A 27,527-nucleotide genomic window follows, 5' to 3' on the forward strand; every position below is an offset into this window, starting at 1 on the left:
AAGTGCTCAATAACCACAAGTCAAACCCAGTAGTGATAGGGAAGAAGTGAAGCAGGAGGCGGTGGTGTGGCAAATCAAGTTGGGTCTGGTGCTCAGCTTACACCTGAGTAAAGGATCACTCAACAGTATTCAGGGATCCATTGGAGGGGAGGGGTCACACCTGACATCGCTCAGGGTTACTCCTGGCTCTACACTCAGAAATTGTTCCTGGCAGGCTCGGGGGGCCATATGGGATGCCGGGAATCGAACCACTGTCCTTCTGCATGCAAGGCAAACACCCAACCTCCATGCTACCTCTCCAACTCCTCAGGGATCCATTTTTGATGACAGGGATCAAATCAGAGTTGGCTGTGTCCAAGACAAGAACCTTACCCTCATCTCTCTCCCCTCAATTACTTTTAATTTAAATAAACAGACTACCATACAACAATGTAATTATTAACTAAATCTATCTTTAAAATGTAAATGTTGTCATAGTACAGTTAGATTGTACTATGTATGTACAGTATATGTGTGTGTGCGTGTGTGTGTGTGTGTGTGTGTGTGTGTGTGTGTGTGTGTGTGTGTGTGTGTGTGTGTGTGTGCAATAGTACAGAAAGGCTCTTGCCTTGCACATGGCAGATCCGGGTTCAATACTCCCTATCCCGTACGGTCCCCTCAAGCATGCTAGGAGTGATCCCTGAGTTCATTGCCAGGAATAAACCCTGAGACTTTCAAAGTCAAAAATAAATTTAAAATAAAATGGTTAATGTGGAATCAGGAATATGATTCAGTGGCATGGCACATCCCTTGAATGCATGAAACACTGGATATTCAATCTCAAACACCAACAAAAGTAATCTAAAATAAAATGTGGTAAGTCTATTTATATCTTAACATAGTTTTTAAAAATACCATCCTGTATTATTTATTGTCATGTACTTAAAAGTACCAATTAAAAAAAAGATGCTACGGAGGGGGTAGGGGGGAAAAGATGCTACACGTGGCCGGAGAGGTAGCATGGAGGTAACGCATTTGCCTTGCATAAAGACGGACGGTGGTTCAAATCCCAGCATCCCATATGTTCCCCGAGCCTGTCAGGAGCGATTTCTGAGCTGAGAGCCAGGAGAAACCCCTGAGTGCTACTGGGTGTGACCCCCCCCCAAAAAAAATTCTACAACCAGGTATCCAATAAGAGATGAAAGCAACTGGTACATCTACACAATGGAATACTATACAGCTGTTAGGAAAATAAAGTCATAAAATTTGCTTATATATAGATGAACATGGAGATTGTTATGCAGTGAAATGATGGAAGGGGAGGGAAAAGGAGGAGAGTGAAGAAAAATGGCTGCTGCAGAAGCAGGCGGGGATAGGGAAGAGAGTATTAGGAAGGGGGAGAGGAAAACTGGTAACATTGATGACAGAAAATGTGCACTGCATGATTATAACTCAATCATCAACAACTTTATCTGTGATAAAAGTAGTATGTAGTATGAATAACCTTGTTAAATACGGAGCTTAAAACAATTTTCAAAAAAGATGCTACTGCAATATAAATTAGTGCTTTCGGGGCCAGAGAGATGATAGCATGGAGGTAAGGCGTTTGCCTGTCATGCAGGAGGTCATCAGTTCGAATCCCGGCGTCCCATATGGTCCCCCGTGCCTGCAGGAGCAATTTCTGAGCCTAGAGCCAGGAATAACCCCTGAGCACTGCCGGGTGTGACCCAAAACACACACACACACACACACACAAATTAGTGCTTTCATAAATCAATCTGCAGGGGTGGCGAACAGGATTTTTACCCTCACTCAAAATGGCAAAATGCAATATGTGTTGAATATATTATTGTTAAAATTATATGATTTTGTGTTGAGTATTTGTCTATTTTGGCAGGTCCCTGCGTGGTGTGGCTCTCTGATTCTCACAGTTTAAAATTCTGGCTCTTTGTGTCGAATTTGTTCGCCACCCCTGTACTAGGGTTTCAGGGTATACTTTCCTCATATTTGAGGATCTGTCTACTATCTATTTGTTCACATTTATCTATCATTACTAATGACTACCACAAATCAGGCACTGAGTTAAATGCAGGTTACTTAACTACATACTGGTTCATAGTAACTATACTCCAATATCTGTATCAACAATACCTCTGCACTCCTGGTTTCCACCAATATTTTAGCTCAAACACTGAGAAAGAAAACAATGATTTCAGTATCTTCTAAACAACTGTTACTTTGCTTCTACTTATATGCTAAAACTACTTTGGGTTGAAACTTGTTGCCTTTCAAAAAATAAAATATTAAATTTCTGAAAGTTATCACGGAACGGAATATTTAAGTCCTGTCTCTGTATCAGCTCTAAATTTCAACCTAATTCAAAATCAATTTACATATACAATCACAATCCTCAATAAGTCAATAAATTAGTTATACTTATTCTTGAAAAATAACTCTACATTATATTAACAGCTTTATGTCAACACCAACAGGAATACACACTTTAAGATGATATCTAAACATAAAGTTAAAAATGAACTAAAACACTGACTCATTGTGTATCTCAAATTCAACTATGAAGGACTCTGTGAATCACAATTGTTTCAATAAAGTAAAATTTAAAAAAACTAAAAGTCTTTAATATTCTAGCTAAAATCAAAATGACAGAGACTATGTCCCCACACCTGTGCATACTGCCGATATCAAAAAGGCTAGAAATAAATGCTAGCAAGAGTATGAAACAAAATAAACCTCATCTACCACTGCTGAGAGTGCAAACAAATCCAGCCTGTATGGAAAATTGTGACTATTTTTAAAAGATTAAAAATAGATCTACCAGCAGTTCCACTTTTACTATCAAAGAGCAAAAAGCACTATGTTAAAAATTAAGTTAAATCTGTACAACTAATGTTCACTTCAACACTATTTACAATAGCCAGTATCTGGAAACAACCCAACTGCTCAAAGACAAGATGAATGGAAGAGATCTATATGTACAAGCATATTTATCGATAGATCAAGTGAGACAGATATTATGAGCAATTAACAAAAAGGAAATCCTGCCTTTTGCTACATGGATGAAACCAGATATAGTCATGTTAAACAAAGTAGGAAGGAAGTCAAATACCAGATAATCTTACTCATGATTTTGGAGGGAGAGAAAAGTGTGGTCAGAGATAATATAGCACTTACATTTGGCAAACTCGGGTTCAATAATCCCCTCATCTCATGTAGTTCCCCAAGCACCACCAGGAGTAATTCCTGAGTGCAGAGCCAGAATTAAGACCTCAGTATTGCTAGCTGTGGACACACACGCAAAACAACACAAAAGAAAGCTAAGGACATACACACACACTCACACACACTAATACCACATAACACCAAACCACACAAGAAAGCTAAAGAAAAAGAAAATAACCAATGAAAAAACTCTGAAGAATTTTACAACTGAGGTTACCAAGTAGGGTAGCAAAGAGTGTGCAGAGTCGAATGAACTCTGTGCTAATTTATACTCTTGTAAAACAGTGTCACCTCAACAAAACATTTAAAATGTAAATTAATTTTTTTTTTTTTTTGGTTTTTGGGCCACACCCTGTGATGCTCAGGGGTTACTCCTGGCTATGCACTCAGAAGTTGCTCCTGGCTTCTTGGGGGACTATATGGGACGCCGGGGGATCGAACCGCGGTCCGTCCTAGGCTAGCGCAGGCAAGGCAGACACCTTACCTCCAGCGCCACCGCCCGGCCCCGTAAATTAATTTCTTTTTTTTTTTTTTTTTTTGGTTTTTTTTGGGTCTCACCCGGCAGTTGCTCAGGAGTTACTCCTGGCTCCATGCTCAGAAGTTGCTCTTAGCAAGCACGGGGGACCATATGGGACGCCGGGATTCAAACCGATGACCTTCTGCATGAGAGGCAAATGCCTTACCTCCATGCTATCTCTCCGGCCCCGTAAATTAATTTCTTAATAAAAAATTTTAAGAGCAAAATCATTATTAAGCAAGTTCAAGCACTGAAATCGATTTTTTCCTTGACAGTGAAAGCTTTTAGTTTGAAAGTTCACTGGAATCTTATATACATGATAATTACCAGGGTCTACTATAGTCTATAAGTATTTGACATTAACAAAGCACTAATGTAGTAAAATAAAAATATAAAATTAAATTAATTTATAATTGGCAAAACAAAATCATTCCCGGGCCTGGAGAGATAGCACAGCGGCATTTGTCTTGCAAGCAGCCGATCCAGGACCAAAGGTGTTGGTTCGAATCCTGGTGTCCCATATGGTCCCCCATGCCTGCCAGGAGCTATTTCTGAGCAGACAGCCAGGAGTAACCCCTGAGCATTGCCGGGTGTGGCCCAAAAAACAAAACAAAAAAATCATTCCCTCTAAATAACCATTTTTTTTTCTTTTTTTAATATATATTTTATTTAAACACCTTGATTACATACATGATTGTGTTTGGGTTTCAGTCATTTAAAGAACACCACCCATCACCAGTGGCAACATTCCCATCACCAAATGTCCCAAATCTCCCTCCTCCCCACCCTACCCCCGCCTTAAATAACAATTTTTCTACAGCTCCTGAAGATTCTATTAGCAGTAAGACTCTCCTACATATACCAATCAGCATTCTGCCACATATCTTCAACAATGAATAGTATTACCATCAGTTTTACTTAATAAATTCTAAATGAAATGAAATAAATGCTAATAGTCCTTCTTTGTTACTGCTCTGGGATTTTTAATTTACCATATCTTTTTTTTTTTTTTTTTTTTTTTGGGCCACACCCGTTTGACGCTCAGGGGTTACTCCTGGCTATGCGCTCAGAAATCGCCCCTGGCTTGGGGGGACCATATGGGACGCCGGGGGATCGAACCGCAGTCCATCCTACGCTAGCACTTGCAAGGCAGACACCTTACCTCTAGCGCCACCTTCCCGGCCCCAATCTACCATATCTTTACATAAACTGATGTAATCCCAACAAAATGTGATAAATTTACTTCTGAAAGTCATAAAAACTCAAGCACTTTAAGAATATATGGTCTCGGGACCAGAGAGAGAGCACAGCTGTAAAGTGTTTGCCTTGCATGCAGAAAGACGGTGGTTTGAATCCCGGAATCCCATATAGTCCCCCTGAGCCTGCCGGGGATGATTTCTGAGCATAGAGCCAGGAGCAGCCCTTGAGAGCTGCCAGGTGTGACCCCAAAACAAAACAAAACAAATAAACAAAAAAAAAAGAATATATAGTCTTAAAGTTTGGAAAATTCAGGGGCCGGAGCAATAGCACAGCGGAAGGGCATTTGCCTTGCAGGCAGCCGATCCAGGACGAACCTTGGTTCGACCCCCAGTATCCCATATAGTCCCGAGCAAGCAGCGATTTCTGAGCGCATAGCCAGGCATATCCAGAGCGTCACAGGATGTGCCTCCCCCCCCCAAAAAAAAGAGAAAATTGAAAAACGCCAAAAAAAAAAAGCAAAGGGACAAAATAGATGAAAAAAATACAGCTATCTCATTTCACCTATTTAAACTACTGGTACTCTGGATGTTAAAAATCTCTTCCTGTCAGTAAAAGTTCAGTTAAGAATCATAAACTGAAAGACATAATAAAAATAATATAAAATAAGTGGAAGTAAATCATATATAAAAATTTTAATTTCTTCTGAAAGAAATGTTCAAAACCCTAAAATGTTTTAATAACTTGTTTTGAGTATAGGTATAGGTAAGGTGATCAGGGAACGATACAGTTCCTGGGATCAAATATAGACCACCTGCATTCAAAGTATGTGTTTGGCCATAGAGCTCTCTCCAGCTACATAACAAATTTAGTTAAGCACAAATTTCTAAACCTGCAAAGTGTTGTTTCTGAAGTTCTTATAGCTTTGCAGTTCTTCCCATACCTTTTGTAATACACTTATTTTGGCAGCTATAATACTTTTCTTTGAAAAAAATCTTTCACCCATCAAATTATATCTTTGGTTGTTATTATGTATCACTAGAATTTTTGTCTGATTTATAAAAAAAAATGACGTTTTAAAAGCCTGGACTCTGTTATGACCCAATCATAGTAACGTAATGTTATTCACTTTGAAACCAAGGCCAGGAGTTTAGCAATTCTCAAATCCTCATAATTTTATACTTTTATTCTTTTTTTTTGGTTTTTGGGCCACATCCATTTGACGCTCAGGGATTACTCCTGCCTATGCGCTCAGAAATCGCTCCTTGCTTGGGGGGACCATATAGGACGCCGGGGATCGAACCATGGTCTGTCCTACGCTTGCAAGGCAGACACCTTACCTCTAGCGCCACCTTCCCAGCCCCTGTACTTTTATTCTTAAAAAAAGTTTGATTCAATTTGATGACAATCCATCTTAGAATGTCACCATCAAAATTCACTTTAATTATTAAATTACAGCTTTCATTATAGTCATAAGGCATCCTTAATAAGTAAATACATAAATAAAGCTGCTATGACAAAGGCAGCCAGTAGAGGGACTAAGAGTTTACTTTTTGCCTACAGCTAAATAAATTCAAGTTGTTGAACTTTGAAGAGCAGTAGTAGTTCCTGGCTTAAGAAATCTAAACATGCCCTAAAAAGTATAATGGCAACAAAATATTCTACTTTTACACTTTTTACTAACAAAAATACTTTCATTAATAAGACTTTATTAATATTCAAAAGGATAGAGTTAAGCTATCTGTATTTAAGTAAACATTTTCACTTCAGAGAGATTATCTCAATGGCCTGCATGCAAGCCATTACACTGCTACACGTAATTCCTAACACAATGCCAGAAGTAGTCCCAAGTCTGGTCAAATATGAGCCAAAAAAGAAAACTAAATTTTTTCTTTCAATATCACAGATTATCTGAACAAAGCATAAAATTTCAAGAAGGTTGAAAATCTATAATTAAAGATAATATCTATTAAAACTATTTCATTTTCTGCACAAAAAATTCTTTTGAAAATGATAGAAACACGGGTTATTTTACACATAGGTTTGACCATTTAAGTTTATTTTCCCAAATATATATTAACCTGGTCTCAGAATAAGAATTTTCAGTTTTACCTCATTTAGCATTATCTTTTCAAGCAAAAGACAGCTCTTATCAAACTTCTGATCCTCCACTTGCACACAAAAGAACAAGTTTTCTTTAAATACAAAAATCCATCCTACCAAGATTTTGAAAATCCCATAAAAGTCCCTCTTTATAGAATTTTCCTTTTACCATTGTCTAAAGTTTCTAGTGAAGAAAAATGTAAACCTAGCCCACACCTGTTACTATCTAGCTTTGACCATCAAAAACCTGCATAAGGGCCCGGAGAGAAGCAGCGGATCCAGGACCAAAGGTGGTTGGTTCGAATCCCGGTGTCCCATACGGTCTCCTGTGCCAGCCAGGAGCTATTTCTGAGCAGACAGCCAGGAGTAACCTCTGAGCACCTCTGAGTGTGACCCAAAAACCAAAAACAAAACAAAACAAAACAAAAAACCCTGCATAAAATCTTAGACTAAGTATTGTATTTTTAAAATAAAAAATTTTAGAAATAGACTATGCCCTTTTCTCAATGTGAAACTTTCTTTTCGAGGAAGAATTATAAGTACATACAGCTAGCATAGCAGATAAAATGCTTCCCTTGCACAGAGCCGACACCGGTTCAATCTCGGGCATCCCATATGGACACAAAGCATTCCTAGAAGTATTCCTGAGTATAGATAGAGCCAGGAGTAACCCCTGAGCACTGCTGAGTGGAGCTCAAAAACAAAAGCAAAACAAAAAATGAATGACAACAAAAAAAATGCAGAAGGGGTTCTTCAGAAAAATCACTGTATCACTATGGCATCTCATGCATATACTAGACCAGAGATCTTCAACTTTTCTGTATTTTAAAATTGGCATCCATCTGCATGCCAGTTCAGCCAGTATGAACCACTGCATTATCAACTATTTCTCAATCTTTCTACACCTGTGGACTGGTGGTTGAAGACTAGAAAAAGACCAAGTTGAATTCTTATTAAAAATTTTATTAGAGCTCTAGAAGATGTCTTGGAAACAAAAAGCCTTTGCCTTGCAAGTATGAGAAAATATGTCCCATACCTAGTGCTGCCCACATCCAACAAGCAGTGAAGGCAAGTATTCTGTTTGGGATCCTTCATGTTACAACTGTTATTACACAGTAAACACAAGTGCATGCAATAAAAGTGTATGACCTCCAGTAAGAACCATGGTGATATATCTGACTACAGTGACACAAGTACCACAACCCAGTGTGCAAACATTATAACAAGCATGTGTGATGCTCCCATCATGATACAAATAAATAAAGATTTTCTAGCAATTAAAATTCTTAAGACTATCTTTAGGTTCCTTTTACTTACATCTTTGTATATTTGCATGAAAAAAGAAACAGGAAATAAAGCCTGAATTATCTTACTATTTCCCAGCATTACAGATAAGCATTTTGGAATTTTCTGATTCTTTACTATATTTATCAAAATTTGGATTCGATAAATTAAGATATAGAAGCACTTGGGGCCCGGAGAGATAGCACAAGCTATGCTTGCCTTGCAAGCAGCCGATCCAGGACCTAACGTGGTTGGTTTGAGTACCGGTGTCCCATATGGTCCCCCATGCCTGCCAGAAGCTATTTCTGAGCAGACAGCCAGGAGTAACCCCTGAGCACTGCCAGGTGTGGCCCAAAAACAAACAAACAAAAAAAGATATAGAAGCACTTATAAAATATAAATTCTCAGGGCCAGAGCGATAGCGTAGCAGTAAGGCATTTGCCTAACATTTGGCCAACACAGGGCAGAACCCGATTCAATTCCAGGCATACCGTATGTTTCCCAAGCCTGCCAGGATGATTTCTGAGAGCAGAGCCAGGAATAAACTCAGCACTACCAGATGTAAGCCGAAAACAAAAACAAAATAAAAGTTTTATGGGGCTGGAGTGGTAATAGTGTGGTAGGGTGTTTGCCTTGTACGTGCTGACCCAGGATGGGTGCAGGTTTGATTCCGTATAATCCCCAGACCCAGAAGCGATTTATGAGCCAGGAAAAACTCCTGAGTGCCACCCGGTGTGGCCCAAAAAAACAAGCAACAACAACAACAAATATATACATATATGTAAATTCTCTTCTACTTTAATCTTTTTTTTCCGTTTTGTGTTTTTTGGGGGCCATACCCGGTGACACTAAGGGTTACTCCTGGCTACGAGCTCAGAAATTGCTCCTGGCTTGGGGGACTATAAGGGACACCAGGGTATCGAACCATGATTCATCCTAGGTCAGCCATGTGCAAGGCAAACGTCCTACCACTGCGCCACCATGCCAAGCCCATCTCTTCTACTTTAATCTTAAAAAGAAAAACATAGCATCTTATGATGTAATTCACACACCTGCAATTCACACACCTAAGTATTTTGTAACTATAATAAAACACTTATTAAACTAAATGATCAAATAATTAATAATCGTATATTAATATATCACATGTTAATAATTAAATGATTAAATAATAAATAATATTACATAAATATTAGTAATAATATTAAACATTTATAATTAAACTTATTGAACTTTATACAGAATCTACAAGCATTTTAATACATACTTGAAAGTATAGCTATATCATTAAACAACATTCTTTAGGTCAGTACTGTTCAAACATCAGATATTTCCATTGCACTACATTTTACTATCTGTTTATTATATAGTATGGATACTTTTTTCCCTTTAAATCTGTCCATTCCTTAACTTTAGCTTTAAACGTGAGTATTATCTATGAAGTAAAATTGATGTGCTAATTATATTTTACATTCAATAATTCATTATAATGCTGTTGCAGCTAATTGTGAGAAAGTTCATTGTTACATATACCTAATGAAGTGACTTAGTCCAAAAAGCCCAACCAAAACCTAGAATTAAGTTTGTTTCAAAGTTAGCAAGATTATTTATGTAAAGGTATGCATTATATTTAATACACTACATATAATTACTTAAGATATAAGATAATAAATTAGGGCAGGAGTGATAGCACAGCAGGCATTTGCCATGCACGAGGCCAACACAGGATGGATCTGGTTAGATTTCCGGCATCCCTTTTGGTCCCCAGAGCCTGCCAGGGGAGATGTCTGAGAGCAGAGCCTAGAGTAACCACTGAGCTGCTGCCACCAGATGTGACCCAAAAACCAAAAACCAAACAAACAAAAAGATAATAAAATAATATCTAAAAGCAGTGTGGTATAATCTGTAAAAACGCTGGTATGCCACAAAAAAATTAGTACAAAAAAATTAGTGCTTCTAACATAATGCCTGTTGCTCTATATCAGGGGTCCTCAAATTTTTTAAACAGGGGGCGAGTTCACTGTCCCTCAGACCATTGGAGGGTCTGACTATAATAAAAACAAAACTTATGAACGAATTCTTATGCACACTGCATAGATCTTATTTTGCAATGAAGAAACAAAACAGATACAAATACAATATGTGGCCCGCGGGCCATATCCATTTGAGTATATAGTACTGATTAACTACAGTTGCCTCTAAAGTGAGAAAAAACTTTTTTCAATGTGCACTTAATATTCCAAAAGAGTGCTCTTCAAAACTATGTGATTGGTATCCAAATATAAAACTTTAAAAAATCTGCTTACATGGTGGCCAGAGCGGTGGCACAAGGGGTAAGGCATTCACCTTGCAAGCGCAAACCGAGGTCGGGCCACGGTTATATCCTCCAGCATCCCATATGGTCCCCTAAGCCAGGAGCAATTTCTGAGCACATAACCTGGAGCATCAACCAGGTGTAGCCTAAAAAAAAAAACCTGGAGTAATTCCTTAGCGTCAACCAGGTGTAGCCTAAAAAATAAAAAACCTGCTTGCATAAAAAAAAAAAATCTAGTACTTCAGCCAATATTAAGTTCTTTAACTATTCAAAAACATGTTACTCATTAGGAAAATAACTCTTTAGTTTCAAGTAATTTCATTTATATAACAGTATTAAAATACAATTCCCTTGTCACCATATAATTCTTTGTTTAAAAATATAACAGCATTAAAAACGGATGAAATAATAACAGAAGTATGAGAAAATTCCATGTGTTTATCATATCTATGATATTAATTCAAGAAAAATTATTCCAGCAAAATCACACACAGGTTAGAATATTGGCAGGAAAAGTTAAAACAAATTAAGCCAAGATAAAACCCTATTTCCAAAGACAGGTAAAAATAGCAATATTACTGAAAATTTATTTGACCTCAGTATAATGTAGATTTGCTTAAGTCATTTCCTTAGGTTACTTACACTACCAAATTTAAAATTAGTAACTTTGCAGAATTTGACTAAATCACATTTTTAACCGTCTCCTAAACAATCCATCTCAAAAGAATTAACACAACTGTCTTCCAAAAATCATACTTTGACTACAGCATTTTACCTAGTATCCTCAACACTACAAATGAAAATAAAGAGCATATAACAAGTGGTGCATATCAGTAAAGCTAACAATACAAATTTAATAAGACCTCCCAAGCAATGTAGGTATTATTTGATGGTCACAAGCATTGTCAGGCAATGCCCAAAAATACCCACACAAACATGCATTTTTTTCAAATCAATGTTATCATCTTGAAAAATTTTCCCCAGGCTGATTCCATGTGATTCCTCCCACATACACCTACATTATAAACAATAAAAAAAAGACCATACATTTTACATTTTGACCCTTAATACTCTCCCGTCCATCCCTATTGTCAACCATCATTTACGAAGTCTGAACTTGGATCTGAATTTTCTTTAAGAATCTTAGAACTCATTTAAGTCAAAAAAGGGTCAAACCAATAGTTCAGCAGGTAGAGTTCTTGCCTTGCATGTGGCCAAACCGAATTTGATCTCTAGAATCCTAAATGGTCTCTTGAACATGCCAGAAGTAATTACAGACTGTGGTGCTAGGAGCAATCCCTGAATATCACAGGGTGTGATTCAAAAGAACAGAAACCAAAAAACAAGTCAAAAACAGAAACAAAAAAATTCGTAATCAAAAACATGTTTTTGTTTTTTATGGGTATTTTTTTTGGGGGGGACACACCTGATGATGCTCAGGGGTTACTCCTGGCTATGTGCTCAGAAATTGCTCCTGGCTTTGGGGACCACATGGGACACTGGGGGTTGAACCGTGGTGCGTCCTAAATCAGTGCTTTGCAAGGCAAAAATCTCCTATCGCCTGCGCCAATGATCCAGTCCCATGAATTTTTGTTTTGTTTTGTTTTTGTAACCTGCAGCGCTTTACTCCTGGCACTATGCTCAGAAATCGCCCCTGGCAGGTACAAGGGACCATATGGGATGCTGGGATTCGAAACACCGTCCTTCTGCATGAAAGGCAAATGCCTTACCTCCATGCTATCTCTCCGGGCCTGGGTTAATTCAGTTACCAAACTATTTTTGAACAAAAAATTAAGGTTTTTCAGAGACTTTTAGGACAAAGTATATTTTCTGAGCAATCTACAGAACTTCCCATTCAAAGTAAAGCCATTATTGTTCCCTATGGCAAGAAATTTTGTTTTACCTGACAATGGATAGCAAATTCTTCTCATGATGAATATATACTTTGTTTTTGTTGGGTGTTTGTTTTTGGTTTATGGGTCACACCCAGCAGCGCTCAGGAGTTACTCTTGGTTCTGTGCTCAGAAATCATTCCTGGCAGGCATGGGGAATCATATGGGATGCTGGGCTTTGAACCACTATTCGTCCTGAATCGGCTGCATGCAAGGCAAATGCTCTACCACTGTGCTGAGTTTTTGAATAAAATATTTTTTTATTATATTTGCCAAAGATGTCAGGGTTTATTCTATTACTTGTTTATTTAGGCTTTGGGGCCAGAACCAGCCAGGGGTTACTCCTGGCTCTACACTCAGAAATCACTCCTGGCAGGCTCAGGGGACCATGCTGGGGAATCAAACCTGGATCAGCCACATGCAAAACAAACATCCTATGCACTGTACAATGGCTCAGGTCCCAAAATGTCAAGGTTTTTTTGGGTTTTTTTGGTTTTTGGGCCACACCCGGTAATGCTCAGGGGTTATTCCTGGCTATGCACTCAGAAATCGCTCCTGGCTTGGAGGACCATATGGGATGCCAGGGAATCGAACCGCGGTCTGTCCTAGGCTAGCGCTGGCAAGGCAGACACCTTACCTCTAGCGCCACCAAGCCGGCCCCAATGTCAAGTTTTTATAAATCTTTTAGCCTGTGGTATTAACCAAATAATAGTAATATTATGATCATCATCTGAGTTACTACTATTATGCCAGGCTGGCAACGTTTAGACCAGCATTCTTCAGCTTTTTCACATCTTCAAAACAGAACCAGTCCTACATACCAGTCCACCAGATCAGCAATTATAACCAAGATAATAGACTGGTGGTTTTCAACCTTTCTACACCTGGGAGATGAACAGCAGTCTGTAAAATGGTGATTAAAAACATTGTGTAAGATGACTAACAAATAGTTCTAATCTTACAAAAATTTTCAAGACTGCTATTTTATTACCATTTTGAGGACAAGGAATTTGAATCTGGGGCAGTTAAGATACTAAACATAAGCCTACAAATAGCAGTTAAACACAGCTAGTTCTAACGTAGCAGTTCTTTCCATTATTACCATTCAGCTTGTTCTGCAAAAAAACAAACACACACACACACACACACCCCTCTATGTATCCATAATATAAGGTTTGTAACTTAAAAAATAAAAATTCAGGGGCCGGAGAGATAGCATGGAGGTAAGGCAGAAGGGCAATGATTCGAATCCTGGCATCCCATATGGTCCCCCAAGCCTGCCAGGGGCGATTTCTGAGCATAGAGCCAAGAGTAACCCTTGAGCGCTGCCAGGTGTGACCCAAAACTCAACAAAAAATTTTTTTTCAAATTAATTATAACAAATAGGGGACTAGAGCAATAGCATAGTGGGGGTAAGGTGCTTGCCTTGTATAAGGCAGAACCAGGTTCAGTTCACGGTACCATTATATTGGCTGGCTCCCCCTGAACTCAACAGGAGTGATCCAAGAGCTCTGATGAGAAGTCCTTGCACCTGCAGGTGTGAATCCCCCAAAATACAAAAATCGTAATGAATTATGTCCAGGGTTATCACTTGTCAACAAACTCCTAGAAGACATTCTTTAATCCCATTATCCTAACAGGGACTAAAACTAACTGAAAGATTTCATAACCTGCTACCAATTCCTGGTTAGAACGGGCATTCACTGAACAAAACAAATTTCTCTATTAAATAATTAGATTTAAATTATCCCATCCAAAAAAAGGTAGCTAATTATACAATTGTCCATATAAAAAGCTAAATTATAGCACTAATACTGGCTAGTATACACTAGAAAAGTTGACTAACTGATGAGTTTTATATAGCTCTATATTAACTATACCAAAAGCAAATTAACTTTAAAATTAAAAGTACTATTCCTGGGCCCGAAGAGATAGCACAGCGGCGTTTGCCTGGCAAGCAGCCGATCCAGGACCAAAGGTGGTTGGTTCGAATCCCGATGTCCCATATAGTCCCCCGTGCCTGCCATGAGCTATTTCTGAGCAGACAGGCAGGAGTAACCCCTGAGCATCGCAGGGTGTGGCCCAAAAACCAAAAAAAAAAGTACCATTCCTTAAACTAGGGCCTGAGAGATAGCACAGCAGTAGGGTATTTGCTTTGCATGTAGCTGACCCAAGAGGGACCCAGTTTGATTCCCTGCATCTCATATGGTCCCCTGAGCCTGCCAGTAATGATTTCTGAGCACAGGGCCAGGAGTAACCCGAGGGCCCGAGCGCCACTAAGTGTGGCCCAAAAACCAATAAATAATGTTTAAAAAGTGCCATTAAATATTAGCATCTTTACCTTCAAATAAATGATTTCTACAATTCTATCCCACACATTTAATACATACAACATGTGTGTGTATGTGGGGGGGAAGAGGAGATGGTGGTGGTGGTGGTTCTTTGGCCACACCCATCAGTTCTCAGGAATTGCTCCCAGCTCTGCAGTCAGGGAACACTCTCCGCTGTGCTTGAAGGACCATATGGGGTGTCAGAGATTTAACCTGGGTCAACCACATTAAGCACCCTTCCCGTTTATCTAACCTGCCAAACTATAACTGACACCCCCACCATCACCACTTACAGTCTTCTTTTATCCACTACAGAAGAAAATTCAACTATATATTAAAAAAAAATAGGGGCCCGAGCGCTTGCACAAGCTGTATGGCCTATGCTAGCCTAGGACAGACTGTGGTTCAATCCCCCGGCGTCCCATATGGTCCCCCAGGCAATCAGATGTAGCCCAAAAAACAAAACAAACAAAAATTTTAACAGTGTTAAAAGCTAAATAAATAACACTAACAAAATAAAAGGCATGATTTTTAACAATTAAAAAAATGAGTATATTCTCTAGAGAACTACAGAAACCTCTGCCCAAGAGACTTAGATTTATATGATACCTTTAAATAAACCTTAAATAACAAACTGCTAATAGTAACATTTACATAATCTTGAGATAGTTTATAAATATTAAAATCATGCATTTCAACTTTTCTGGGCCTAAATTTATAAATGAGCAAACCTCTACTATCACTTTCAAATCTAAAGCCCCATAAAATAATCATAATACAGTAATTGACAGTCTAATTAAAGTTCTGTCATTATATAGTTAATTCTTTTTCAAAAATATACATAAAAAAACTATCTAAACTTCAGGGGCCTGGAAAGATAGTATAGCAGTTAGGGTTTTTGACTTGCATGTGGTCAACCTGGGCCTTATCTCCAGAATTCCATATGGTGCCCAAGCACCACCAGAACTAATTCCCGAGTGTAGAGCCAGTTGTAACCTCTGAGCATCGCAGTGTAGTACACACAAAAACTTTTTGCTTTTGTTTTTGGGCCACACCCGTTACCGCTCAGGGGTTACTCCTGGCCATGCACTCAGAAACTGCTCCTGCCTTGGGGGGACCCGGTCCGGTCTATCCTACGCAGATGCTTTACCTCTAGTGCCACTTGGCAGGCCCCACAAAAAAACTTATCTACTAAGCAAATACACAGGTAAAATACAAGAGGAAAAAACACTAAGCTGAAAACAAAACAAATTTGGTATTGTTGAGTCTGGAAATCATGCTTAAATATTGAACAATGAAGAAAAATTCAGTTTAGTAAATTACTCATTAAAATGGAACAGAGCCATTGTATGTAAATGTTTATCAGCCAGAGGGGAAGTCAGTCAAGATTTCATTTATACACATAAATAATGAGTTTGAGTAAAGGATTATGGTCTACAATTTTAAATATATAAGAAAACTTTCAAGTTATAGATTATACAATGTCTATAAAAATTAATGACATAATGGTGCCAGAGAGATAGCATGGAGATAGGGCATTTGCCTTGCATGCAGGACGGTGGTTTGAATCTCGGCATCCCATGTGGTACCCTGTGACTGCCGGAGCGATTTCTGAGCGTAGAGCCAGGAGTAACTCCTGAGCGCTGCCGGGTGTGACCCAAAAAACCAAAATCGATGACATAAGGGGCTGGAGAAATAGTAAAGAGGGCATCTGCCTTGCACAGGGCTCATCCCTGGCATCCCATATGATCCCCTAAGCACCACCAGGAGTAATTCCTGAGCTCAGATACAGGAGTCACCCCTGAACAATGTTGGGTATAGCACAAAAAAACAAAAACAATAACGTAAATAGGACTAAACAGTTGCCTTATCTAAATCTGACCACAAGTGACCTTAAATTAAAACTCAAAATTTTGACCAGGTTCAATCCCTGACACCTCCGAAGGCCCCCAGAGCCAATCTGCATTATTTCCTAAATGCAGAGTCGAGAGTAACTTTATCAGCACCACCAGGTATGGCTCTATCAAGAAAATAAAACTTCTGAGGCCAGAATGATTGCAGTCAGGATGGCCCTGGCCTTGCACATGGCCAACTCAGGTTCTAATCCCAGAATCCCAAATGCTCCTCCAAGCCAACCAGGAGGTGATTCTTCAATGTAGAGCCAGAAGTAACCCAAGCATAGCTGGATGTGGAATGTGTCCGAAAAACGCAAACAATGCTATATATATTTATGTACATTTAAATATAGTTATTTATGTGGCCAACATGGAACTGACCCCAGTTCGATCCCCAGGATCTCATATGGTCCCCTGCCAGGAACAATTTCTAAGTGCAGAACCAGGAGTGGCCGCCAAAAAAAAACAAATTTGAAAAAGTAAAATATAGGAGTTGGAGAAATAGTACAGCAGGTAGGTAGTGGTGCACTTGCTTACCTGGGAGTTCAATCCCAAGCACCTCACATGATTTTCTCGCCCCTCTCCACACCACCCATCAACCCCCACTAGGAGCACAGAGGCAGAAACAAAAGCTGAGCACTGTCAGGTATGACTCAAAAAATTTTTTAATAGAAACTACTATTTTTCCATTTTGAACTTAAGATTTCTGTTCAATAATTTCTAATAAAGAATATAATGACATGCTTAAGTTATTTGATGGATCATGAAAGCCCACTTTATATTTTGAATAGATCAAGTTAATAAAAACTTATTAAGTTAAAATTTAATTTTTTAATTTAAAAGATTAAATTTAAAATTATTTAAAAAATAAGACCTCCCAAGCAATGTAGGTATTATTTGATGGCCACAAACATTGTCAGGCAATGCCCAAAAATAGCCACATAAACATGCATTTTTTTCATGCCCTAAAATAAACAAGTGGGGCTGGAGAGAAAGCATGGAGGTAAGGCATACAGAAGGATGGTGTTTCAAATCCTGGCATCCCAGATGGTCCCCCAAGCCTGCCAGGAGCGATTTCTGAGCGTAGAGCCAAGAGTAACCCAAGCACTGGCAGGTGTGACCCAAAATAAATAAATAAACAAGTAAAACACAAACAAGTGCTTTCAACAAAACAGAACCAGGTCCTTGAACTTTTTTCATTTATATTGCCTTTACCTTTAAATGTAATACTTAGGGCTAGAGTGATAGTATTTGCCTTGCACAGATGACCTGGGTTCAATCCCTGGTATCCTATAGACTACCAAGGAATGTTTCCTGAATGCAAAGACAGGAGAAATCCCTGAGACCACAGGGTGTGGCCCCCATAACAAAAAATAAAATAATCGTAAGGAAGAGGGAGATGCTGACCAGCTACCAGGCACTGCTGGCTCAAAAGAAAATAAATCAGTCATTTTATGCATCTTTGTGTTCAAACACACTGACCAAGTGCTTTGGACACACATTAGAGTTCCTTTTCTAACTTTTATTTTTACAAAGAATGACTGAGTGACAATTTGCTTAACATTTAAACCTTTTAAGAATATCCCAAACCCTGTTTATTATCTTAGGTTTTCCAAATGTCATAGACAACTCTGCTCAGGTTATAGTACTTACTTTTCACATATGATTCTCTAGGAAACAATTGAACGAAAGATATACTAAAATGCTAGAATGATTTCAAAGTAGATTTTTGTTGTAATTTCAAGTTTAAAAGTGAAAAGTAAACATATGACTAAATAAACTATGGACCATACAGACATATATACTACTCAACTATAAGAAAATCATGCAATTCGCTGCTATATGGATAGATTTATAAAGTATCATTTATTATGATGAGTGAAGTTAATCAGGAGGACAGGTTAACAGAATCTCTCGCATATCTAGTATATAAAGAAGCACAGTAAGAAAATAAGGGCCAGTACTGCTGGGTGTGACTCCCCCCAAAAAAAAAATCAAAAGTAAACAAAGCTATGGGGCTAGAATAATAAGAGAGCAGGTAGTGTGCTTGCGTTGCATCTGGTGGGTTTGGCACACCAGAAGTGGGCCCTACTACAGAGCCAGGAATAAACTCTGAGCACTACCAGATGTGGAACCAAAAAGAAAAGAAAAAAAGTAAAGAATAATAAAAGGCAACATAAACAGAGAACGGATCTTCAGTAAAATGCTAGGTTCAATTAGGAGTGAAACAAGACACTGGGTAATTATGGAGAGTGTGGTTTTGAAACGTTTTACACATGAACCCTACCTTTAAATCACAGTATAAAATAAAAATATCAAAATGAAAAAAAGAAAGCTAGGAATAGTCTGATAAAACTAAAATCTGTATCTATATAGAATGTCAGAATTTCAAAATTACATCTAAATATACCATCTCAATCCAACTTGTCATTGATTCTGTAAAAAAACAAAGGCTTATTAGTTAATGGCAATTTAGAATATGAAGCAGAATTAGAATTTGTAATGCCACTCCCTGGCCATCGTTCTGTAGTAACTGAATAATATCAAGGGAACTCTCATTAAAGTTCAACAATTTTTGAAAATAACTTAAAAGTTCAGGGACTTGTCAAGCAAGATCTTTCATTGGGGAAAGAATCATCTGAAGAAATGAGTCTCCTCAAACACAGAATGAAGTTTGGAGTTGAAGTGATAGTACAGTGAGTTGGCAGAGCACTTGCCCTGCACATGGCAGATTCGAGTTAGATTCCAGGTATCTTAGTATCTCAAGCACCGCCAGAAATGATTACGGAGTACAGAGCCAAGAGTAATCCCTGGGCCTCACCAGGTGTAGTTGAAAAACAAAACAAAATCAAAGTTTAGGGTTGGGTGCTCTACCACATGAGCTGTACCATGTGGTAGAATAAGTGTTTGTTACATGCAAGACCCCTAGTTCCTAGTGATGCAATTCCTTGTTGGAATCAGAACTTGTGCACCTCTGGATGTGGTCTCTATAAAAAGTGAAAGATATAAAATGAATGAGTTCCCTATATGACACATGAAAAAAAGTGACCTAAGTGGTCTAAAGGCTTTGTAAAAATAAAAACTAAAATTCCTAAAAGAAAATGTAGGGGGAAAGGTTCATAATCAATGGAGTCAACAGTAATTCATTACCTCATGAAAAAAATTTGCAAATCACATAATATACTGGCTAAAAAAGTCTAAAGTGCAAGCCTCATATATGAGACTGTAAGTCTGATCACCAGCAAGAAAATATTTTTCTTTACTCATTTGTAAAGAACTAGAATAAGACATTACTTTGAAGTCAATATAAAAATATATGAAAAACCAATATACTGGTTATATATATGTCTATATAATCAATATATGAATAACGCTCAGCATAAATGCATTAAGGAAATAAAGTGAAACATCGCCTTACACTTCAGGATAGTTTATGTCAGAAGAACAAAGTGTCAGCTAGAATGTGGAGAAATTACATCAATCTTGTGATTCATTAGTGGGAATTAAGAGTTCAACTATAAAAAAATAGCCACAACTCAAAAATTTAAAAATAGAACCCATATGACCCAGCAATTCCACCTTTAAGTATCGAAAGGATATTTCCATGTTCATAAAAAAATCATTAATAGACCAGAATAAAGTACCCATCCACAGGTGAATATATAAACAAAATGCAGTATATCGGATGGAATAGTATTCAACTTTTAAATATCATATGCTGAATATGAATCTCAAAGACATTATGTTGAAAGAAATGTCAGTCACAAAAGACAAGTGTTACATGATTCCACATATAAGAGATTTCTGAAAAAATAAAATCTGATTAGAAAAGTCAAATTCAGAGACAAAGTAAACCAGTGGTTGGCAGGGTAGAAAAGAAAGAAAATAAAAACTATTGAAAGGAAGTTTAAAATGAAAAGCTCTGGAGATTGCATAACAATGTGAATATACTTACCACCATTCAACTATCCACTTAAATATTAATAAATTTAGTAGTTTTTCAATCATATTTTGAAATCTAAAGAAAACTCAAGGACTTAATGTAAACAAACTCATTACAGCATACCCAGTTCAAAGAACAGGTTATGTGCTCAAATGTCTACTTTCTCTTGAACATATTAAGTCAATAAATACCAAACAATTGCTAATATATCTATTGAGCCTAAAAGAAAGAAAAAGCCAAAATGAGAACTTTCTAAGCTTTCATTAATTACTTCACCTACCAAAATTAAGATATGTGTATATATTATACCAAGTACTTAATATATAGATAATGGGGTGGAGGGGTTAAAGGGAAGAACAGTAGTAGAATCTACTAAATTTACAAATACTATGTGTTGAAAAATAAAATTTGTAAAAACTATTTTCCCTGAGGTTCATTCATACAGAAAAAAATTCACCAGTTTTCAATGAGGTAAACACCACTGAAAATCCTTTAAAAAATCATATATAAATAGAGGCCGGGGAGATACATGGAGGTAGGGTGTTTGCCTTGCATGCAGAAGGACAGTGCTTCGAATTCCAGCATCCTATATGGTCCCCCGAGCCTGCCAGGAGCGATTTCTGAGTGTAGAGCCAGGAGTAACCCCTGAGCGCTGTCAAGTGTGAACCAAAAAACCAAAAACCAACCCCCCCCCCCAAAATAATACATAAATATATCCTTTTAGATATTGGTGATCAAAAATCATTTTCAGTAAGGTTAAGCATCATTCCTAATACTAATGTATGATCAATACTAAAATGCTGTATCATTAAAGTGTAAAGCCAGTAAGGAAAATGGTGAATTGGAGGCCAAAATAGTACTTAGCAGCTAACCTAGCTGAAAACTAACTTTGAAAATTAAGTTATAGATGGCTGGAGAGATAATAGAGCAAGTAGAGCACCTGCCTTGCATGCATCTGACCTAGGCTAGATTCCTGGTATCCCATATGGTTCCTCAGTAAAGCGCCAAGAGTAAACCTGAGTACAGAACCAGGAATATCCTGAGCATGGCCAGGTGTAACCCAAAACCAACAAAATTATGTTACAAATACCCTGAACCCCATATTCTAGTGGGATCATGACAGCTTAAAACATTCAGCAGAAATCATACTTATCTTAGCATTACTGATGCTAATCATACTCTGTTGGTAACCTATTATTTCAAAGATGTTGTATATACAGTATGCCAATTAAATTCATGTAGTTACAATAAATATTAAGTATCCCTGGATCTAGTTCTAGAAAATCACAAGTGTATAACATGGGAGCGGTATAGGAGTATCTATATTATAATTTAATACATATAGATACAAACCCATATTTAGGTATTTTAGAAAATTTAGAAATATGATTTTAGATGCTCTTTAATTTGCATTGTCTTTCACCTAGCTCATCTTTTCATATTTCCTTTAACTACTAATATTACACACAAGTATTTAATATGTGGACTCCACTAAACTAAACTAAACTCCACTAGACTAAACTAAGCATGAAATGTATTTATGTAAAAAACTATGATTGCAAGAGGCCAGAGCAGTGGCGAAAACGGTAAGGCATTTGCCTTGTGTGAGCTAGCCTAGGACAGACCTCGGGGTTCGATCCCTAGGTGTCCCATATGGTCCCAAGACAGGAGCAATTTCTGAGCACAGAACCAGGAGGAACCCTTGAGCGTCACAGAGTGTGGCCGGGGGTGGGGGGTGGGGGGAAACCCTATGATTACAAAACAAAGGTAGCCAACAGAAAAAAGGTAGATACAAAGTATTCTTATAAAAATATAAATGAACTTATTTAGTACTAAATAAAGCATCCAAAATTCTCAATTGAATTGATCCTACCTATAAATAAAAAGCGTAATACTAAAAAGAAAGTTCACGATAAAAATATTTTCTGAAAAGATGTCTACTTTAACAATCACTTTCATTTGCAAATAGCAGCTTCCAACATTATCCTAGTGCTATTTTCCATTCTGATATGCCAATTCAAAATCTATGCTTTAAAATTACTATTCCTTACACCCGTGCTTATTCATCAAAATAACTGCGAACCATCATCCTTCCCTCCAGTTGAATATATCCTAACATACATAAACACCTTTATCTCTAGGCTCTTCTCTTGGCCAAAATAGTAATACAACAGGAACAGGGTCAATCTCAAATTTTTTCTAAGCTTTATATACAAGAACTTAAAGTGTTCTGATGAAAAAATGTAAACTTGGAAAAGAAAAATCAGAAATTAAATTTAGTATGCCCATGAGTTTTTCTGAAAAAGTACCCTAAAAAAATGCATATATATAGTTCTTCATTTTGGGGACCACAACCAGTTGTGTTCAGGAATCACTCTTGGCAGTTATCAAGGGATCAGATGCAATGCCTGAAATCAAATCAGGCTCAGAAGTCATATCAACAATGCGCAAGTGTCTTTAGCCTCTCTGTACTATCCACCAGCCATCTAAATATTTTTACTAGATGGTCGGAAATAAATGCATTTAATCACCTTTCCTACTATAAAATGATTGGACAAAACAAGTTCGACTATACACTGAAAACCTGCCAAATGTTTCAAGTATGTCTTTTAACTCAAAGTATGGATAAAGCCCTCAGCAATAGAAGACTGTACTGTGCTATATCAAAGAAATCTGAGGGAAATCCATTGTCTTACAGAATCTGAATAAATCCATGGCAAATCTGCCTATATTATTAAACTGCAAAATAAAGCAGCACTGAGAAAAAGATACATAAAAAGACTAATGTGATAAGAAAATGCATATAAACTAATAAAGTGCAATTTGGTAAAAACAGAAAGTAAAAGAAACATACAGGACTAAATAAATTCAACTATTGTCAAAGAAATTTATGAGCTAAACACTTTTAAACAAAATTTTAAGTGATTTCCTACTCTTTGAGTAATGTTTAAAGTGAATTCCAATTACTTTGGGGCTTACCCAGCAGTGCCCAAGACTTATTCCTGTCTCTATGCTAAGGGATCATGTTTGGCTGGACTCTGGGGACTATGCCAAAGACCAAACCATGATCAGTGGTATGCAAGGCAAGCACCATATGGTTCTAGATCCTGAACTCCAATCCTTATAAAAATTGCAATCACAGGGCCCGGAGAGATAGTACAGCGGCGTTTGCCTTGCAAGCAGCCGATCCAGGACCAAAGATGGTTGGTTCGAATCCCAGTGTCCCATATGGTCCCCAGTGCCTGCCAGGAGCTATTTCTGAGCAGACAGCCAGGAGTAACCCCTGAGCACTGCCGGGTGTGGCCCAAAAACAAAAATAAAAACAAAAAAAATTGCAATCACAGGAAGAATTCTCCTGAATTCTGAGAAACTACTAAAAACCATGTTTTGGGGAAATTGTGAAATCTGGGAAAACAAAATGGTATACTTAAATGTATCCCTGTGTAATAGTGCTTTACACTACCAACATAAAAATTCCTTGGATTTAATTCTTTCTTTTGTTGTAACATTACACTTTCTTCAGCAGCTTTTATTTTCCAGGCCATCAGTCTCTCAAAGGTAAAAATGGATCACTTTGCATTATTCCATAGTGAAACATGTGACTTTTTCTTGTCTTATCTTCGAATATAATAGAAGTGTATGAAGGGAACTGATTAAGGACAGGTTCTTTCATAGTTTCAAACAGCTTCTTTTCCTAGGGTATGGAGTTTTATGGGGAGGATATACTTCTGAATCTTACAATTCAAGAATGACTTCAGAATTCTTTCTGCTTAGCTGCCTATTGTATAAGCTTCAAAAGATCAAAAATCTTAATGTGATTGCATTCCAATAAAAATCTGTTACCTAAGTAGTTACCGTTATGGTTGAATTAAACCAATACAACCAAGAATTTCCTCAAAATTTTCACTATTATCTAGATGAAGACCCTGATAAACTAGTGTCTATCACTGTGATAGATGCACATTTGCCTGTGGGTGGACTATAAGAAAAATTGTGTGTAGCGAAAGAGATTATTTTTCTACTGTATGTCCTTATGGAAACTTCCTCAAGGGAATATGAAATTCATGTCATCCTTATAGTAAAAAAAAAAAATGACTCTAATTCTGAATACAAAGTGTTTTAAGAGGGAAAAGGCTTTAAAACCATACACAGTATGGTCAGTTTCAGTGTATTGTGTGCATATTGTATTTTAATAGGAAATGTTTTGTATTTATACTTGTTTATAGATTTTGGGGGCACTGGACTGTGCTTTTCCACAAAAAAGAAAAATCAAATTTCTTTGACCTTAATATTCAACCTACCTGCCCATAGTTGTCTATGCCAGTTACTAATCTATTTAAATTTAATAAATCAAAAGCTGTCCTTAGGGATTGGCCAAGAGTCGTAAGTCCTTCAGCCTGAAGGTTTTTCAGTTCATTCATAAACGTTGCATGATTTTCTTTCCATCCGGCCTGGGGTGGGGGGGGGGGAGAAGGAAAAAAAAAAAAGAAAATAATTTTTCATCATATATAGCCATGAATCACGGGTAGCAGATAGATAAATCACACAGTTCTTTCACCAAGCAGCTGCTTCACTTTACAGTCAGGTTTCTGATTAACTGCGGTCACACCGGAGGATCACTTGCTTCCCAAGGTGGTCAAAGCAAGAATCCACAGGACTTGGGGGCTCACTAACCGTAGAGTCGTAGAATAGGGAATCTGAGAGACTCTGCAGCAGGGCACGTGGGAAGACACCCCGTAGCACCACCCCCCCAAAAAATGACCACGGAAGAGGAGAGAAATGTCATGGGCACAGGAGGAAGTGTGGCAGAAGTGAGGGCGACTTCTGAAGTTAACCTAGAAGAGCCCTAGGCGGCCGGGGCTAGCTCAGCAGGACCCTCTCGGGAATCCCCAGGGGTGGGGGACCCTGCACTTGCAGCGCTAAACACCCCCCCAAAAAAAAACGCTCAACCCTGAGTGTCTCCTGGTGGAGAGTGAATCGGGGCCACCTTTTCCCATTTGAATGCAGCCGGGCGCTGTCACCGGGGCTAAGTTGAATAAATATCCCCCACAGTTCATTGCTGCTGCTGCTGCTGCTGCTGCTGCTACTGCCGCTCACGCCGCCGAGGGGAAATGTCGGCCATGTTGGTCGCCGCGGCGCGGCGCGGCGCGGCGCGGCGCGGGCACAGAAGCGCCGCCGCCGGGTCGGGCCGAGAGGGGGAATGGCGGTAGCCCGGCCGCGGGCGCGCGCCAAGGCCGCTCGGGATCGGAGCGGGCGCGGGGCGGGGGCAGCAGCCTGTGGGGGGGGGGGGGCCGCGCAAGGCAAAAGGCGCTGGGAGCCCAGCGGGTGGGGGAGGGGAGCATAATGAAGGGTGACGGGGAGCGAGGCCGGCCAGGGCAGGGCAGGGCCGGGCGGGAGGGAGGAGAGGGCAGGGCAGGGCAGTTACCTTGATAGCATAGGGCGGCTCTTCGAAAGTGACCAGCATATACCTGTCCCCGCGGCTCGCCGGGTCCCGGGCACGGAGCTGGGGGGGGGGGGGGAAGCACACGGCGAGGTTAGCGAGCGGCGACGGGGCCTCGCCGCAAACCCCACACTCCGCACCTCGCACGCCCCACGCCGGCCACACCGGGCCCGCTCGTCCCGTCCCGTCCCGTCCCCTCCACACCGCTCCCTCCGCTCCGCTCCGCTCCGCTCCACAGCCGTCTGAGGCCGGAGCCGCGGCGGGCTCGGCCGCCCGCGTGGGGGGAGGGGGTCCCCGAAGCCCGCGGGCCTCCCGCCCGGCCTCGTCCTCACCCTCCCGGGCGGGGCGCGGGGGCCGCTACCTTCATGAAGGTCTCCACCGCGCCTTTGGCCGTGTCCAGGTAGGTGGTGCCCAGATGGCTGCGCTGGTTCATGGAGGCAGACGTGTCTATCAGGAACAGCAAGATGGGCATAGTGCTGGCCCGCGCTGGCGGAGCGGCAGGCGGCGGCGGGGCGAGCGGGCGCGGGCGCGGGCGCGGGCCCGGGGGCGGCGCGGCCCCCGCGAGGCCGCGGCGAGAGCCCCGTCCGGTCCTTCCCTCCTGCTCCTGCTCCTGCTCCTGCTCCTGCTCCTGCTCCTGCGGCGGCGGCGGGGAGTCGCGGCCCCGGCGGTGGCGAGGAAACTCCCCGGCCGCGGCCGGCGTCTCCCCCGCCGCCTCCCGCCAGCCTGCCCGGCCACGCCGAGGCGGCCGCCCGTCGGTCCGTTCGCCCCGGCCCCCCCAGCGCCTCGGGCGGCCCCGTCCCCGCTCCCGGGCTGGGCGCCCCCGTGTGTGCCCCCCAACCCCAGCACCCCCGACGCTGGGAGTGGGGGGACCTGGCGGACCGGAGTAGGAGAGGGGCTGCCTGAGAGGGGCAAAGAGAGAGCTGGGCCCTGGGGGGCTGTTGGGAGAAGTTTCGGGGACTCTCTCCCTCCTCCGCACCCCGACGGTGTCACCACTTTCTCAGCCCCCTCTCGCGACTGAAGCGCTTTTCTCTCGCAACACTCCGCTTTTAACTCGGGTAGGGGCCGCCGAAGCTCCGCCCCCGGACACGTCTTCGCGCCACGTGACGCGCCGCCCCGTCTTCCGATTGGCCGGCGGGCTCGCTCTGATTAGCATAGTCAAACAGCGCCCGGGCGGGGGCCGCGGGGGGACTGGCTCCGGGGACTGGGACTGAGCACGCGCGGAGGCGGAGCCGTCGGGAGCGCGCGCGCGCCAGAGAGAACTCCCAGGGGCGAGCTTGGACTGGGCCGGCAGACGCGGAGGCGGGCTCCGGGAAGGGGCGGGGCCGGAGCGCGGAAGGGAGCGCGGAAGGGAGGAGGGAGGCGCGTCGGCGCGCGTGCGCGTGCGCGCGCAGGG

General features: G+C 40.4%; 1 protein-coding gene across 1 annotated transcript in view; it reads right to left on the reverse strand.

Annotated features, from left to right (window-relative positions):
• INTS6 (integrator complex subunit 6) overlaps positions 1-26,679 on the reverse strand; it is a 96,895-nt gene extending 70,216 nt beyond the window's left edge. Inside the window, exons 1-3 of the mRNA XM_049778765.1 lie at positions 26,496-26,679; positions 26,120-26,197; positions 24,996-25,145 (exon numbers count right to left, since the gene is read on the reverse strand). Of these exons, the coding sequence (XP_049634722.1) occupies positions 24,996-25,145; positions 26,120-26,197; positions 26,496-26,606 (339 nt within the window). The 5' untranslated portion in view covers positions 26,607-26,679. The remainder of the gene's footprint in view (positions 1-24,995; positions 25,146-26,119; positions 26,198-26,495) is intronic.
• Positions 26,680-27,527: the final 848 nt, after the last annotated feature.

This window comes from Suncus etruscus, chromosome 8, assembly GCF_024139225.1.
Source record: "Suncus etruscus isolate mSunEtr1 chromosome 8, mSunEtr1.pri.cur, whole genome shotgun sequence".
NCBI lineage: Eukaryota > Metazoa > Chordata > Mammalia > Eulipotyphla > Soricidae > Suncus > Suncus etruscus.